Genomic DNA, 16,399 nt, shown 5'->3' with positions numbered 1-16,399 from the left:
ATGCATAGCAATCCCCTCTGTAGTGTAGAGTGACTCTCACGAGCGCGCGGCGAAAAAATAGAACATTTTATTACATTTCGGCCTTCATAGTTATGGGAAAGAGTGAATATATTATCAGTGAGTTTCGTTTATCTTTGCAATCCATAAAACAACATCCACCTTCCCTCGTCATCATCACCCATCATTCGCCTTTTTCTTCCCTCTCTCTTTCCCACTTCCCCTCTCCTACATCCCACCTCTCTGCATATCGTACCATTAAACTTTTCTCTCTCTCAAGAGGAAGACTGAATTGTCAATACAAGAAGAATCAATCATGCACACCGGATTTCGTGGATATCCATCTAAGATCTACGCTATCATTTTGTAAAAGGCATCAGTAATGGCATAAAAGAGATTTAGGGCGCAGTTGCGAAACAGGAACTTCCACAATGCATGAAACTATGAAATCGGAGGAAAGTGGCTGCAAGGCTTGCGAGGCCGACTATTAGTCGAAACTGTGGGCCAGCTTAAATTTTGTTCTATCCCCACTCACAGACTTTCCTGACGCTTTCATTTGGGGCTTATGAATACATATTTAGCACAAGTCTGGCATAATACGATTTGGAAGCTTGTGCCTATTTGTGCCGTCTGCTGGTTTCCTTTTTAGACAACAAAATAAGTTTTACTTCATCGTACTAGATTGTGCAAAGCCTTAAACAACCGTTAAAACGACGACCAACACATTTTCTCTTCTTGCAGATTGCTTCACGAAAGCTATGGATAAGATGGGCGGCACCGTGACAGCAGCTGTGGTCCTCCTCTTGATCACGGGGTCTTGTTGCTTCGCTTCTGTTGTCATAAAAGACACGCGTCTCGGCCAAATCAAGGGTAACCGACTGAATGTTCTCGGTCGTGCTGTGGAAGAGTATCGCGGGATCCCGTACGCGCAACCACCCTTGGGCAGGCTGCGCTTCAGGCCACCCGTACCTGCTGAACCATGGGAGGGTACACTAGATGGCAGGTCCAGACGAACTGCATGTCCGCAGGTATGATTCCTTCTTACTATGAACCTATAAATGACTCTTAGCAGACACTATGCGCTTGGTAGGTTCTTGTCTCGCTACATGTGAGGTTCCTTGCATGAAGAAATTGCAATTCCGATGGCTGGATGAAACTGGGTTCCCCGAGCACAGCCCACAGTGGACCCACAGCCACAGCCCAGGTTCCCCCACAGTGGACCAAATAGGCTCGCAATACATGAGGAAATAACAACCTTAACACACTCATTCAGAAGTGCTATCTACCGCTTAAAGGAAAACACGGGGAATGCCGGATATGGAAATTCGAGACGACGAAGCAAAACGAGAACACGGTAAAAGCGGGATCCAACGTTTTGACAAGTGAACTTGTCTTTTTCAAGGTGACATATGCTTTCTTTGGCACAGTACGTATAGGTAGGGCTCTTCCAAAGGGTAGCGGGGGTAAGGCGGGTAGATGAAACAAATACCGAAGGTCTGTTAGCGGCGAGGGTGTAGAATTGAGAATAAAGGGGTGCTGTGCACACAGTTGGTGACAAGGGCGTGTGCGTTAGCGGGCGTGTCCACGGCGATGTGCACAGCGCCCCCTTATTATCTGCTTCGCTGGAGGTCAGCGGGCTAACATGTCTCTGAAAGAGATTAATAAAAAGAGCGGCAGGAAACGCTGCTTGTGAGAAAAAAGAAAGGATTACTGAAATGGAATAAATACATAAAAACAAAAGTAAGGGAGAAACAAAAAGACTAAGCAACCAAATAATGAGAACTAAGTGTTATTGCCTATAGCTTGAAATTTAGCATACCCAATAAATTCTAAAACCCCCTTTGAAACATTTTACCTATTGGTTTCAATGTCTTGAACTTAAGGATGAAGTGAGATTCTCTGTATTTCCTTTCTTGTGCAGAACGGACAATTGTCTGTAAGATGTACTGATTAAGTTCATCAAAGTTAGGACCTGGCTGGTTGAAATGCTCGGTGATGTCTTTGGAAAGTTTTTAGCTGTGTCCGCGCGATGTCCGTTTAACCTGACGTTCATTGACTGTCCCGTTTTACGTATATATTGCTTCTTACAGAAGGCAACAGCGGTTAGTGCTTTTCATTTGGTTCTTCAGTGTTTCTTTCCTCCTCCGTTTCTTTCTTTCCGGTTATATATTTATTACAGTTCAGTAATATATATATATATATATATATATATATATATATATATATATATATATATATGCATAGAATTCGCGGAACTCTCAAAACTGATCAACAAGGCGAAAATAATGATCTGCGAAACTATAACGTGAGAAAGACTGAAGAAGCCGTAAAGAATGGACGTAGCCGGAAATCAGTGCGAAGGAAACTTGGCACAGGACAAACCAGGATGTATATCTTGAAGATATCGTAACCAAGATTAATCTTGAAGATATAGTAAAAGCAGCGGAAGAATTCTGTACTGACCATTATAGTACCCAGATGATACAGGAACGCTCTATTCAAAACAATAATGAACAGTATACAGACACTCCTCCCATAACTACAGATGAGGTGCGAAAGGCCTTGCAAGGCATGAAACGGGGGAAAGCGGCCGGAGAGGATAAAAGAACAGTCGATTTGATCAAAGATGGAGGAGACACAATGCTGGAAATACTGGCGGCTCTCTATACGAAGTGTCTATCGACTGCGAGGGTCCCAGAAAACTGCATGAATGCAATCATTATACTGATCCATAAAAAGGGCGACATTCAAGAACTAAAAATTTATAGGGCCATTAGCTTACTCCCAGTATTATACAAAATATTTACCAAAATAATGTCCCACAGAATAAGGACAACACTGGAATTTAGTCAACCAAGGGAGCAGGTTGGCTTCTGGAAAGGTTACTCTACAATGGATCCCATCCACGTCATTACCCAGGTTATCGAGAAATCCGCAGAATGCAATAAACATCTTTATATGGCTTTCGTAGATTACGAAAAAGCATTTGATTCAGTAGAGATACCAGCAGTCATCGAGGCATTGCATAATCAAGCAGTACAGACCGCTTACGTATAATTACACAAGAACATATCTACAGAGATTCCACAGCCACCTTAATTCTACACAAGAAAAGTAGGAAGATACCTATAAAGAAAGGGGTCAGACAAGGAGACACAATCCCTCCAATGCTATTCACTGCGTGCTTAGAAGAAGTATTCAAGCTATTAAACTGGGAAGGCTTAGGAGTAAAGATTGACGGCGAATACCTCAACAACTTTCGGTTTGCTGATGACATTGTCCTATTCAGCAACAATGCAGACGAGTAGCAACAAATGATTGAGGACCTTAACAGGGAGAGTGTAAGAGTGGGACTGAAGGTTAATATGCAGAAGACAAAGATAATGATAAATAACCTCGCCAGGGAACAAAAGTTCAAGATCGCAAGTCAACCCCTAGAGTCTGTGGAGGAGTACGTTTACCTGGGTCAACTAATCACAGGGAACTCGGACCATGAGAAGGGAATTCACAGAAGAATAAAAATGGGCTGGATCGCATACGGCAGACATCGCGAGCTCCTGAAAGGGAGCTCACTGTTATCATTGAAAAGGAAAGTATACAATCAGTGCATTTTATGGTGCTCACATACGGCGCAGAGACTTGGAGGCTGACAAAGAAGCTTGAGGACAAGTACCACGCAAAGAGCGATGGAACGAAGAATGCGAGGCATAACTTGAAGAGACAGAAAGAGAGCAGTATTGATCAGAGAGCAAACGGGCATAGACGACATTCTAATAGACATTAAGAGAAAAAAATGGCGCTGGGCAGGTCATGTACTGCGCAGACTAGATAACAGAATGGGTACCAAGACAAGTGAAGCGCAGTAGAGGACGGCAGAAGACTAGATGGAGTAACGTAATTAGGAAATTTGCGGGTGCTATTTGGAATCGGTTGGCGCAGGACAGGGGTAATTGGAGATCGCAGGGAAAGGCCTTCGTCCTGCAGTGGACATGAGTAGGCTGACGATATATATATATATATATATATATATATATATATATATATATATATATATATATATATATATATATATATATATATATATATATATATGTGTGTGTGTGTGTGTGTGTGTGCGTGTGTGTGTGTGTGTCTGTGTTTAGTTTTATGCGGAACCCGGTATTTTATAGGAAACTGCCACATCTAAGCACCTGCTGCTTTTGCAAGAAGGCTACGTGGCTGAGCTGTCATTGGCAATAAAATGAAAATCAACGACACTTTCAATAAAAATAAACTTGTGGTCAATATTTTTTACTCAATTCAAGGCGCGTATTTCACAAGTGAAATTGAGGATTGCTAAACTCATGCCCGCTTAGAAAAATCTGCACACTACCCCTAATATTAAAATATTCCTTCCCACAATCTTCTAAAATATGTCTCGGTGTTTCGGTTGTCACTCCAACAGTTCAGTGCATGCTTCTTGGAAAATTTTTTCTGGAACACCGATGTATTTTCGTAACTGATTTTAAGGTCGCATGTCTCGAACGTCGTTATATTGTTAGGATTTCATCCAAACGTACATGACTTCCCTACTCTATGGCTTAAATTTCCCAATTACAACTTGGCCCCTAAAAATATTTATAAATTTAGTTGGTGCACCATTTTATAGAAGTGACAAGCACGGACAGCACTCATTTTCTTTTCAGCTTCTTCGTCTACAGCCACCAGCGGGCGACAACCACCGCACGTTACGTCACCCTACTAATCTGTTATTAATAACCTGCCGAGAATGACAAGGTCACCTTTGACAAAGACAGGTTCTACTATGCAAACGTTGGCCTGCCTTTCTGAGACATCTTATCTCTGTGTGTAACTTTTATACCACAGTGTGTTACTCCATCTGCTGTCTCCCTCATTTTTTTTTTTCATTTTAGTGCACTATTGTTGCCTAACAAAATATTATATCGCAGCTCTCAGCCATACTTCCTGCGGCGACTGTCGGCGTCGGTGGGTGGCGTAACCGAGTGAACAAGCACAGCGAAAGATGAGAGTGCGAACAAAGAGCGGGAGATAGAAGACTCGAGTCGCGAACGGTGGAGGCCGATGAGAGTGGCCCCTTCAGCGATCTATGAGCAGGAAACTGGTATCATACGCAACTGCCCGACCGCTCGATGCTTACTGGTATCTGGTCCCAGAAGGTTGCTCGTTTTGTACTATCATCTGCTCTCGTCCACTCTCGCTCGCTGTTGTTTAGTTTGCTTGGTTCGGTCTCGTTCGTGGTTGTTTGGACTGTCATGGTTCGAGATGGTTTTGCAATATGTATGCGCGACGGGAATTGGGTGGTACTTTCTGGAAGCCACGCGACACCACCGTTTACACGGGAACCTTCCACGAGTCATGTATAAAAGCCGACGCGCTTGACCTGCAGATCAGCTTTTCGACGACTGCAACTCTGCTACATGACTCTCTCAGATGATTTGCCTCAGTGTATCGCGAAATGAAAACATGCATAGAGCTGAGCTCAAATTTCGCAGTGGGGAATGTCGTAATCGCCGGTGATTTTTTTTCTTTTGTTCAAATAATTCGTCCGTCGACAGCGTAGGGTTGGCAGAAGTTTCTTGTAGATAAAGAAGCCTTCCATCTGGGGCTTTATGTGAAGGCAAGGTTCTTCTGTTGCTCTTTCGGAACCTGGATTTTCAAAGCACTGCCACTGATTAAATGAGGATGATGACGTCCATTCCTTGCATCGCACTTTTTTTTATACAGCTTCAATAACGTGCTACCAAATCTTGGCGTAGTAATTGGGTCCACTACATTGACGTCACACCGATGGAAGCTGATTTTTCTATGCCTGCAGGTATTCTTCCTTCCCCAAGCATTCGCTAACATCGAGCACACGGAAGACTGCCTGCACCTGAATATATGGAGCCCTCAAGAGCGGGGAACCGATGAAGCCGTTCCCGTGCTCGCTTGGATCCACGGTGGCGGCTTTGTGCAGGGATCAGCTACGCAGAAAATTTACGACGGTGCCGTTCTAGCTGCGAGGACAGGTCTGGTCATAGTGACCTTGAACTATCGTCTCGGTTTCCTGGGCTTCCTGGACACGCAGTCACCAGACGCACCAGGCAACGTCGGTCTCCTGGACCAAAACATGGCCTTGAAGTGGATCCGGGACAACATCGCACTATTCGGTGGTGACCCTTCGAGAGTGACCATTTTCGGCGAGAGCGCCGGTGGCATGAGTGCTCACGCACATGTCATCTCGCCCATGAGCAGTGGTCTTTTCATCAGGGTGTGCCTAATGAGTGGGACTCTGCATCGCCACGGCTTCTACCAGACAGTGAATGAAAGTATAAGTAAAGGAAACGCTGTTGCCGCAGCAGTCGGCTGTTCGTACCACGGCAGGAACCTGACTACTAACCGTGAAGCTGTTGTTGAATGTCTGCGCTCTAAAAGTGCGTTTGAACTCGCCCGTGTATCAAGTGACATATTCAAGCCCAAGATATTCCCATTCCTGCCAACTTATCCTAATCAGTTCCTCCCTGTGGAGCCCAGCACCGCTGTCGATCAAGGACTGTTCAATGCAGCCGACCTCATGGTTGGAGTCACCGTGGACGAGGGCGCACTAGCGCTAATGTTACCTATGAGGAACGATATTCTTCCGAATAACGTGCACGGCCTCGTTGGGAAACAATTTGAAGGCTCTCTACGTGAGGGTGTCTACTCGTGGCTGAAGACAAACTTTTCCAGGCCGCTGGATGTATACACAGCTGACACTCATGACAAGAGATCCCTGAGGCGCGCCTACGTGGATTACCTATCGGACTCAATATTCGTTTGCCCAATGCACATCACTGCTGAGGGACATTCTAACAAGGAACAGTCAGTGTACTCCTACGTCTTTGGTCACTTGTCTAAGAAGAAGGCGCTTCCCGCGTGGATGGGGACACCACATGGCTCTGATGTCAGCTACGTATTCGGAATTCCCCTTGCTGACAAAGAACGTTTCAGTGCAGAAGATGCCGAAGTGTCTCAAGTGATGATGACGGCTTGGTCAACTTTCGCTTCCACTGGGTAAGTTAAAGGAATTGAGCAAAACCAAACCACAGCTTTTTCAATAACAAAACTTGTGGGGCGTTACCCGTATTTCTGTGTTGAAATATTTACACGTATATGTAGTCTATTAAGAAGGGGACCGTAGAAATGTGTGGAAATATACAGAATTTCAGAAGAGCGTAGGCGACAAAAATGTAGACTCGCGGGTAAATTTTGCCAGAATGTACGAACTAAAGAAAAGAAACATGATTTCTATTTTTCTGGACTGTGTAGATAACTCATGAACTTATAGAGGGTGTAATTCGCGACAACTAATGCAATAACTTTGGCGTGACACAAAAACACTTAATACCTAGCAGTGTCATGCCGCGGGGTATTCATGAATAAACATCAGTTCAGAACAGAGGACGGGCAATCATTGGTGGAAACCATTCTATTGCTCAAACTAGTATTTTGCTGAACGTAGAACAATTTGCAATTGCTTTCCTTCTTCGTGCTCATTGCACTCTTATAGCGTCGATGGTAAGCAAAAGTAAACTGCCAGGATATTTTATTTTTGATGATACAGTGCCGAACCGTACATTACTAAAAAAAAGGGGGCAACGGGACTGTCATGAATTAGTTTAGCTACTTTAAACAGTGTAGCCGTTCTATCATAATTTTATGGCTTCAAGTGTAGAACAGTTGGTAACGTTGAAAAGGCACGCTTTAAATTGTGCTTAAACGTATTTTTTTACACTGCACACCTGATTAGAAAAACCAGGTCTTATACTATATAGATAGTAGCATGGGGCTATCAAAGTAAGTCAATCCGCATAGATTTACATAACAAAAACGAAAAACGAGAACACATGAAATCGGATCTGCATTTATGGCAAGATGTCCTTGTGTTGGTCTGATTTCATTGTATATGTTTCACGTGCATCGCAAAATACAAGAAAAGCGCTTCACAGCTACCTTAATCGAATGGGCCACTGTAATGCCGCCTCAAGTTATTTTTCCGCGGACCGAACATTTGCCCTCAAGTCCTACAAATGTAGCCTAAGCTTAGACATTGGTTAGGCTCGCGTTATATAGCTATCAGAAAGCCAGTTTTTGAGCTATTACACAGTCAATAACATGTCGAGATCTCACTGCCACGTATTGCTCTCTCGTCTTCAGGGTGCCCCAGCTTCCAGGAGAGTACCCGTGGCCCAAGTACACTGCTGACAACCCGGTCTCAGTTTATATTTCTGCTGACAACGTAACAGATATCTCTGGATTTCATATGGAGAAGTGCAACGTTTGGAAGTCCTACTGGAAAATGTAGAGCGACGTTTCTTATTAAAGGACGCTTTCTTCAAGTATGCACTGCATTGTGTCGATTGCCCCTGTGTGTCTTTTTAAATCTGTGCCTAGTCAACGAAGAAGCCAGTGCGTCACGTAAGAGAAATCACTATGTAGCAAATAATGCATAAAACATTGTTTCAATGAATGCTTTGTTGAAAAGTTTGGTGATGGGGGAATAAAAGCTGTCATTGGAACTACAGGCAGAGCCGACGTAGTCAATTGTAGGAATCAGAAAAATTGCTGCTTTGCGAGAATTTAACGTCAAACACTCCACGTCCTTGTCGCGTTGACGTGGTCGCGGGTTGCGCCTTCCATTGGGGCATTTCTTCACCGCCCAAAATATCACCGATCTATAATGGGCCATGCACTTCACGTCGCGCAACACAGATAAGCAGTCAATTACTTTATTAGGATGATAACGAGTGATAACGGGTTAAATGGGTCTCATCACGGCTGGTAGCGGTTTGATGCGGATGGATGGGTGCTAAGAAGCGATAAGAGCCTACAGTTCTCGCATCATTTCTGATCAAAGTAATGAGCGCTCATAAGGTCGGATCGAGTGCGATAAGGTTGATAAGGATCGGATCATGTCCGATAAGGTTGACAAGAACAGATAAGGGTTGGATCGTGTCTGATAAGACTGATAACAAGCGATAAGCGTTGATGAGGGTTGGATCTAGTCCGACAAGTTTGAAAGCTATGATAAGGCTTGATAAGCTTTATACTGTACGGACCAAGTTTCATAAAGTTGATAATGACGCCAGACTAAATGGCGATGAGAAGGGGCACAGCGCTCACGCATACTTAGACAACTCGCAGTGTGGTTCCTGTGAGATTTTTCGTTTATTTGATTCTCTATAAAACAGTTGAGGAAAGCTTTATGCGTTCAAAAATGCAAGAGAATTATCATTCATTCGAGACCATATTTTGAGAACTTATCATATGGAGGCAATGTGTATAAAATGTGAAAATTTCTTATAGCTTGATCCAGTAGCACACCGACTTTCTGGGCATGAAAATAAATCTCCTTGCGGTTGTCCTGCAGTAACGAAATAACATAATTTTATTCTTTTCTATTTATGTAGATGACAACTGAAAACAGCCGGCCCTAGAAGCTTGCTGACGAGAGGATACTTAGAGTGAGAACAAACGCAAATGATTTATTGCAACAGGCGCACTCTGAATGTGGCCTTCGCAGAATGTGACCTGTATGTGCTGGGAACCAGATGATTTCCTTGTCGTGAAATTGCTCAGATGATGTGAGTTTGGCTTTACTGTTTAGAATTCTTGCGGCCTCAACTGACATCCGTCCTCTAGCGCAATGTCGTATAGCCGATAGAGAGTGGCTAATAATTTATCTATATTTGGGAGAAGCGATAGCCAGAGGGATGACAACCTCCTCCGCAACCTCAAATAACCTGGTTTTGATCGAGTACGCTTTTGTTTCTTTGTAGTAATTGTTACTGCTCTAAACGGTTGGGGATTTGAATATTTGGCGGAGTCTACAAAGAGTGCTTCCTCGTCATTGTCATAGCGTTTCAGTAGAGCTTCAGCTCTGCTCGTTCTCCTGCCCTGATTGAATTCCGGGTGCATATATTGGGGAAAATTTTAGATTTGAGTCCTGCGCCTGATCTCTCTGGCTAATGTAATCTTGGGTTCTCGCTGGTTGTGGTAGTTTATTCGTAATTTTTTTAGTATAATTCTGCGAGTGCTAGTACCAGCTTGTCTTTCCATCTGAGCTATCTTCTGAGCTCAATCAAGTCTTCTAAGTTGTCATGCATGCCCAGCTGCATTAATCTCTCAGTACTGGTGTATTCGGGCAAGCCTATGGCCTACTTAAACGCTTCACTTATGAGTGTGTTGATATTGTCCTTTTCTGCCTTGTACCATGCAGTTAAGGTACGCAACTCCGTAAATGATGTGGCCTATAACAGCCAAAGAGTAAGTGAGCCTAAAATGCTAGCCCCTTTATTCCCTGATACTTGTTCGTGATTCTCCCGATCAGCCTAATGGCGTTAGTGACCTTGCTAGCGTGCTTTCTAAGATATTCGCCGTTAGTTCCCTTCGAATCAATGTTTAAACCCAGCGCCTTAATTTGTTTAACTGTTTAACTATAGGATGGCACCGCCATTCTTCGTGCGAAACTGTATCTCCTCATACACTCTCTCCTTGATGTATACCTTGGGCGGCCTGCCCTTGAGAGTGGGTCTATAAAGGAGAAGCTCTGATTTCTCTGGGGAGTATATGATTTCTATGTAAGTTACTCCTCCACTTTATCTACCGCTTCTTGTAATCTCCGTTCTCTGTCTCCATCACTGCCTTGCGAGATCCGTATGGTAATATCATCCGCGTATAAGGAGTGATTGATCTCTACGATGTCCTCGATCTTTTCCGACAACCCTGCCATAATGAGGTGAAAGAGCATAGGCGACACCACGGAGCCCTGAGGCGCACCCCAACTGCCCATGTCCCTCACCTCAGGCTTGAGTTCCCCCATGGTGATGGTAGCCTTCAGATTCGTTCGGAAGTCTCTGATATAACTGTACGTCCTTTCTCCTAGGTTTGTGTTACCGAGCCTACTGAATAGGGCGGAATGTGATGCTTTGTGAAATGCTCTCTTGAGATCCAAACATTATATAGCTCTGGTGGACCTCGCTTTACTGTCTAGTTTTTGCTGCTTGATTTTCAGCATAACGTCCTGAATAGAGAGTCCAGCCCGAAAGCCATAGTATTTAGATATATTTGGTTTTCATTCAGGTAATTGTTCATCCTGATTAAGAATGCATGATCCACAAGCTTTCCTGTGCAAGAGGTGAGAGATATCGGCCGTAGATTTGCGATAATGATTGGTTTGCCAGGTTTGGGAATAAATATAAACTGGGCTTCCTTCCACTGTTTGGAATGAAGCCCTTGGCCCAGCGTTCGTTTAGGTATTTCGCGATATTCTCTATAGCCAGGTCATCCAAGTTTCTTAGCATCTTGCTAAAAATCCCGTCAGACCCGGGGCAGATTTCCTATTGAGTTTTCGCAACACTGCTCTAATGTCTTATGTAATGAAGTCCTTATCCAAGGGCTCGTTAGGCTTTCCCTCATACCGCCCAGGCTCGAGGACTGGGTTGGGGGAAAGGCATGTGCCATTTGCCTCAGCGATGACTTCGTCTTCTTTCCCTTTGTGCGCGTGCAGAAGCTTTCACAAATTCTGTTTTTGATCTATGCTTGGATTTTGTAGATTTAGCAGGTATTTCAGCATAGGCACGTCCTGCCAGCAAAAATTGGTCCATCCATTGCATTGCAGAACTCATCCCATTGTTCCTTGCATAACTGCTTGCTATGCTCTTCAGTCTTTTTGTTTAACTAAGCTATTCGCTTACGTAGACTCCTATTGTACTTTTGCTGACAAAATCTACATACTAACGATTGTTTTCACCTCACACATATGTGCGAGACGACTATCTATTTTCTCAACCGGTTGCTCCGGCGTGATAGTGTGAGTGGCTACGCTTACGTCTTTGATGAGGTCTCTACTCCATTGTTCTGTGTTTTCAATCGGCTTTTGCTTCCTGTCTACATTTATTTGGCAGAACTTATGCCCGTCGATCCATATGACGGATCTATTATTTTCAGCATCTGCGGCTTCTTCGATCTTGATTTCTAAAATTCTGTGATCGCTGCCAAGGTCTTCGCAAGTATTTCTCCATTTGACCTTTGCTACTTTGTTTACGATTGTAAGATCCGGTGAGGTGTCTGTGTTGAGTCCGGTCCCTATACGTGTAGGGGAGCCGGGCTTATTTACGAGTGTTGACTCTGCATCTTGAATGTCTCACCATGGCATTTTCAATTCACTCTAGAATAACCATACGCCCAGGCACCGAGTGGGGCATTGAAATTTCCCGATAAGATTAGAGAACTAGTACGTGCCATCACCACAATCTTGCTAAGGAGAGTATGAAGCGCTGCCTTTTGAGCGTTATAATAATATATATGTTTAAAATAAATATAGTTGAGGATTTCCTCCATCTGGGGAGAAGAAGCTCGATAAGCATGTGCTCAATATTCGAGATTCGGGTGACGTGACGAATCACCGCACGCTCTTTCCTCACTAACGTTGTGAATGTTATTTTATTCTCGTTCGGGGACCCGATAGCTTCACATACCCGCTGTTTCACTAATCCATGTGTTTCCTAGTTGCAAGACCGCCTTTTTGGCTTCGTAGCTCCTGCTACTCTACTACCATATGATAAAGCCCGTTTTCTCACGCTTTCGCACATTACAGTGTGGTTAGCGTGAAAGGTGGCGGAAGGAAGGAGGGCACTCTTCAAGCAGTGTTAGAGGGCCTGGAATTCCAAATTGCCTGTAAATTTTGTAGATTTCGTGCCGAACTGATCACAGTAATGCTGTTGATTTGAGGCGATTGGGTTCTCTGCTTAAGTTCTGTTATCCTGCTATTAATGTCGGCGATACTGGCCTCCGAAAGATTGCTGGTAGCCTCCGCTTGTTCCTTAGCGGCCTTCTGCAGGTCGGATATTGTCTGGTTTAAGTTCATAGCTGGAGCCCTAGCTGCGTCCTTGGTCGCCTTTATTTTGGGTGGAAGTGGAGCTCTATCCTCTTCTATTTTTTGAATTACTTCTAGTCTGCCGGGGCTTGGGTGTCGCGTTTGTCCGTTTGACTTATTTTTGTCGCTCTTAAGCTCCTGAATCTCCTTGGTTAACTGTGCAATTATTCTCTCATGTGCGCATTCTCTTTCCTCTTTTCAGCTCATTCGTTAGTATTAGTAGAATTCTGTACAGTCCCCTCCGATGTCTTAGGACGGTGGCCCTTTGACCGCATCGGACCAGCTCACCTTAGCCATCGTTCCCGGGTGTGCTTGTCTTTCCCTGGACCGGGACCTGGATCTGGTCTGGAACCTGGATCAGGATCTGACCTTAGGCGTTGCTGTGCCTCTGGACCTGGATCTGCCCCGCTCAGTAGGCCCATTTGCGCAGCGACACTTCTACTGCTGTTCTTCCTGTTGTTTAATTCCTTGCTCTTGGCGAAGCCATTGTCGTTGCTTGACAATGTAGGGTTTCTTGAACATGGCTTTATAGGTTTCGTCGGCCGTGGGGTGGTCATTCCCGCGCAGCTGGCACCTGGGCTGACATGTGTGATCATGATCCAGGTTGCACTTGCCGCGTCCCGCACACAGCCTATCCCGAGGCTTCGGGCACGCGTCTCTTCTGTGTCCAAGTCTATTCAACTGTTTGCAAAAGTCCACTTGTTTCCTGTTTAACGAGCACCTCGTTAGCACTCCTCCATAACTCACGTACGTGGGCACATTGTAACCGTCGAATAAAACGATCACAGTTGCGGTGTTTCCCAGTCGTTTGGCTGCGATTGCCGTCGGATTTTGGGTTGTAATAATGGCTGCCATCTTGTCTCTCGGGGAAACGTCGACAGGAACACCTCGGATGACTCCTTTTTCTCTAACGGCCGAGGCCGTTTCGTAGGCTCTAACTTCATATTCGTTGCCGTTGAACTTGATAGCTTTGATGCACTGATACTTATCCCCATGGTCCTGATTCGGAGTACTGATGACTAGAATTTTCCGGACGTTTTTGGGGCATATGGTATCCGTCTCACGTTTATCGTAATGGATCCCGGCCGCTTCGTAGATGACTTGTCCAAGTTGTAGTAGGCTTAGCTGGGATAGCTACAGACATCCTCTTGGTCTGACAGCAATTTTAGGATCTCCCATAGGTAGTTCAGGGGTCTTGGTGGCCCTGTTAACTTGCGAGATGATCTTTTCTCCGCTCGCCTTGGAATGTCGGTTAGGGCTAGCGCTAGCACCTATCGCTTCTTCTTTCGCCGGTCCTTTATATCTAACGACTTTCCAGGTGTTATCGTCCTGAATCTCCCGTCAAATCTCGTCATCGCTTCTCTCAAGAATCTCTATTCTTGATACAATATCGCCACGTAGGTTCAAGAAAGCCGAGGCCTGAATCACGCTTAGCCGCCGAGGTGGGGCGAAATAACGGTGGCTATAGGGCTACTGGTAGGCTTAGCCGCCCGCGCCTTGACGTGGTTTTTGGCCGTAGAATCTCCAAAAATGTCCACCCACATCTGAATCGGGTATCCACAGATTTCGGCATAGGAGCTGAGTCAAATGGTGCTAATTTGTGAGTAGGCCTTGATTATTTGCGACGTGAAATCATGTGAAGAACACGGAGCCGGCGTAGGGTGCCTCCGCTCCCTTCACCTTCGTGTTCGCCGCTCTTCAAAAGATGATATATGCTTTTCGGCGATCGTAGTTTATTGAATAGCCGACAATGTTAATAAGTGCGCAACGTATGGTTCAAAAGTTGTCCTTCTCATGAAACGTCTATGCAATTCTGTAATAAGAAATGCTCAGAGCTGATAATTAAAAAAAATTAAAGCTCTCTCAGTCAAAGCTGCACATAAAAAACCCGCCATGTCGCCTGAAGAAGAATTATTCATTGTGAAGCCAATAGACTCCTATAGCCGTAATGATAGTATTTTTATCGGCCGTATCAACTTGTAAACATTCATTGCCAATAACTAATTAATGATGCCGTACACGCACAAGCAAACATGAACCCATCTCACTGAATGACCGCGTAAACTCGCAGTGAAAACGCTTGAGTGAGGAAGCTTGGCAGCAGCGAGCGAACTGACCACTGTGCTGCCTCCCGCTTCACCGTGAACTAAGCGGCAAAAACGCAGTGCACACGAAGCAATCAGCACTCGGAGCACTATGTCCCGATTGAAGATAGCTTTTTAGATAAGACCCGTACCGCCGCGACATACGCAGCAGCCGACGAAGTAGAACGCCCACCCCCCCTACCCTCACTCCTGTGCTTTGCGCGCGATGGAAAACGGCGCGCTTCCTCCCCACTTTCCTTCCTTGCCGCGCTAGATTGAGCCACCATCGTTAAAACCCCTGAACTTTACTAAAGGAGTGTCTCTCTCCTCCTCTATCTTCACTCCTCGTTCCCCCTCCTTTTCAGTTTCCCTCCTCTACCGTGGCGCCGCCAGAACACTTGGGCGTAGCTGACGACCTTTTCCCAGATTGAATGCATGCATACCAAGGCGTTGCGCTTTAAGCGTTCGCGTTATCATTTTAGCTCCAAGTAGCGCCGTGTACAGTACAGAATTTTTATACAGAGGGTTATAGAAATTCTGTGACCGCAGTTTTTTTTTCCTTTTTCGATAACTATATTTTGACGTAACTAAACAAGCGCTAACGCCATACCATCAGGTCTCCGAATGTATCGCGTACGTTACTATTAAGTGTTCAACATTTGGCAAGCCCGTGTCACAAGATCTTGCTGCGAATGGTCCTAAATAACAGGTTTACGATCGAATGCCAACATCCTAGGCTCCAGCAAGCCCTCAATAACCTAAATAGTCCGCACCGTCCTTACCATTTGAATTCGCGGCGCGTATCAGGTATGACGCACGAAGGCTCGCAGAGGGCACGATCTATCGCTGCTCTGAAGGTTCGTTTGAGTATAAGAAGTTACAGGAACGCCGACGTACGTGCTTGCCAATCTTCTCAGCACGCCCAAAAAACTCAAAGGGTGGCGCTAGGGCTATTATCTTTCTTTTGCCTCAAAGTCGACTAAACCACTCGCGGCTGATCGTCGAGTCCGGACTCTGCGTACATAGAAAATGAAATCAGTTTCGTAGCCTGCGTTCGCGAAGCGGGAACGCGATATCGGCGCTTCACTCAGTCTAAAACAAGAATATAGTGTGCTTAAGTTGAGCAACGTATTTTTGAGGTTAGTGACTTATCACGAATAACATTTCGTCGTGCGTTAGCTCGTCCATTGATGAAGTGACGTACTTGTTGCGAACCAAGTTACATTAAGGTGAATGGACTCAGTACGGTTGCGCTCTCTTCTAAATAACGTCGGCGAGATATGACTTTAATGAAGTGATGACCGCGCGAAGAACTGTCGTGCTATGACACAGCTAAAATTGTGGTAAGTGAAACCATGCAGTTTATTATATTTAGGTAACATTTGTTGTCTGATTGCGTAAT

At 44.9% G+C, this 16,399-nt stretch overlaps 1 protein-coding gene across 1 annotated transcript in view; it reads left to right on the top strand.

The window, feature by feature from the left end:
• The window catches only part of LOC126543740 (uncharacterized), a 45,646-nt gene extending 37,264 nt beyond the window's left edge, over positions 1 to 8,382 (top strand). The window contains exons 6-8 of the mRNA XM_072284680.1: positions 739 to 1,025; positions 5,834 to 7,050; positions 8,194 to 8,382. Of these exons, the coding sequence (XP_072140781.1) occupies positions 739 to 1,025; positions 5,834 to 7,050; positions 8,194 to 8,341 (1,652 nt within the window). The 3' untranslated portion in view covers positions 8,342 to 8,382. The remainder of the gene's footprint in view (positions 1 to 738; positions 1,026 to 5,833; positions 7,051 to 8,193) is intronic.
• The last annotated feature ends 8,017 nt before the right edge of the window (positions 8,383 to 16,399 follow it).

The sequence above is a fragment of the Dermacentor andersoni genome, chromosome 10, assembly GCF_023375885.2.
Source record: "Dermacentor andersoni chromosome 10, qqDerAnde1_hic_scaffold, whole genome shotgun sequence".
Classification (NCBI taxonomy): Eukaryota; Metazoa; Arthropoda; class Arachnida; order Ixodida; family Ixodidae; genus Dermacentor; species Dermacentor andersoni.
Note: the sequence above shows the minus strand (reverse complement) of the source record. Positions and strands in the feature narration are given on the sequence as shown.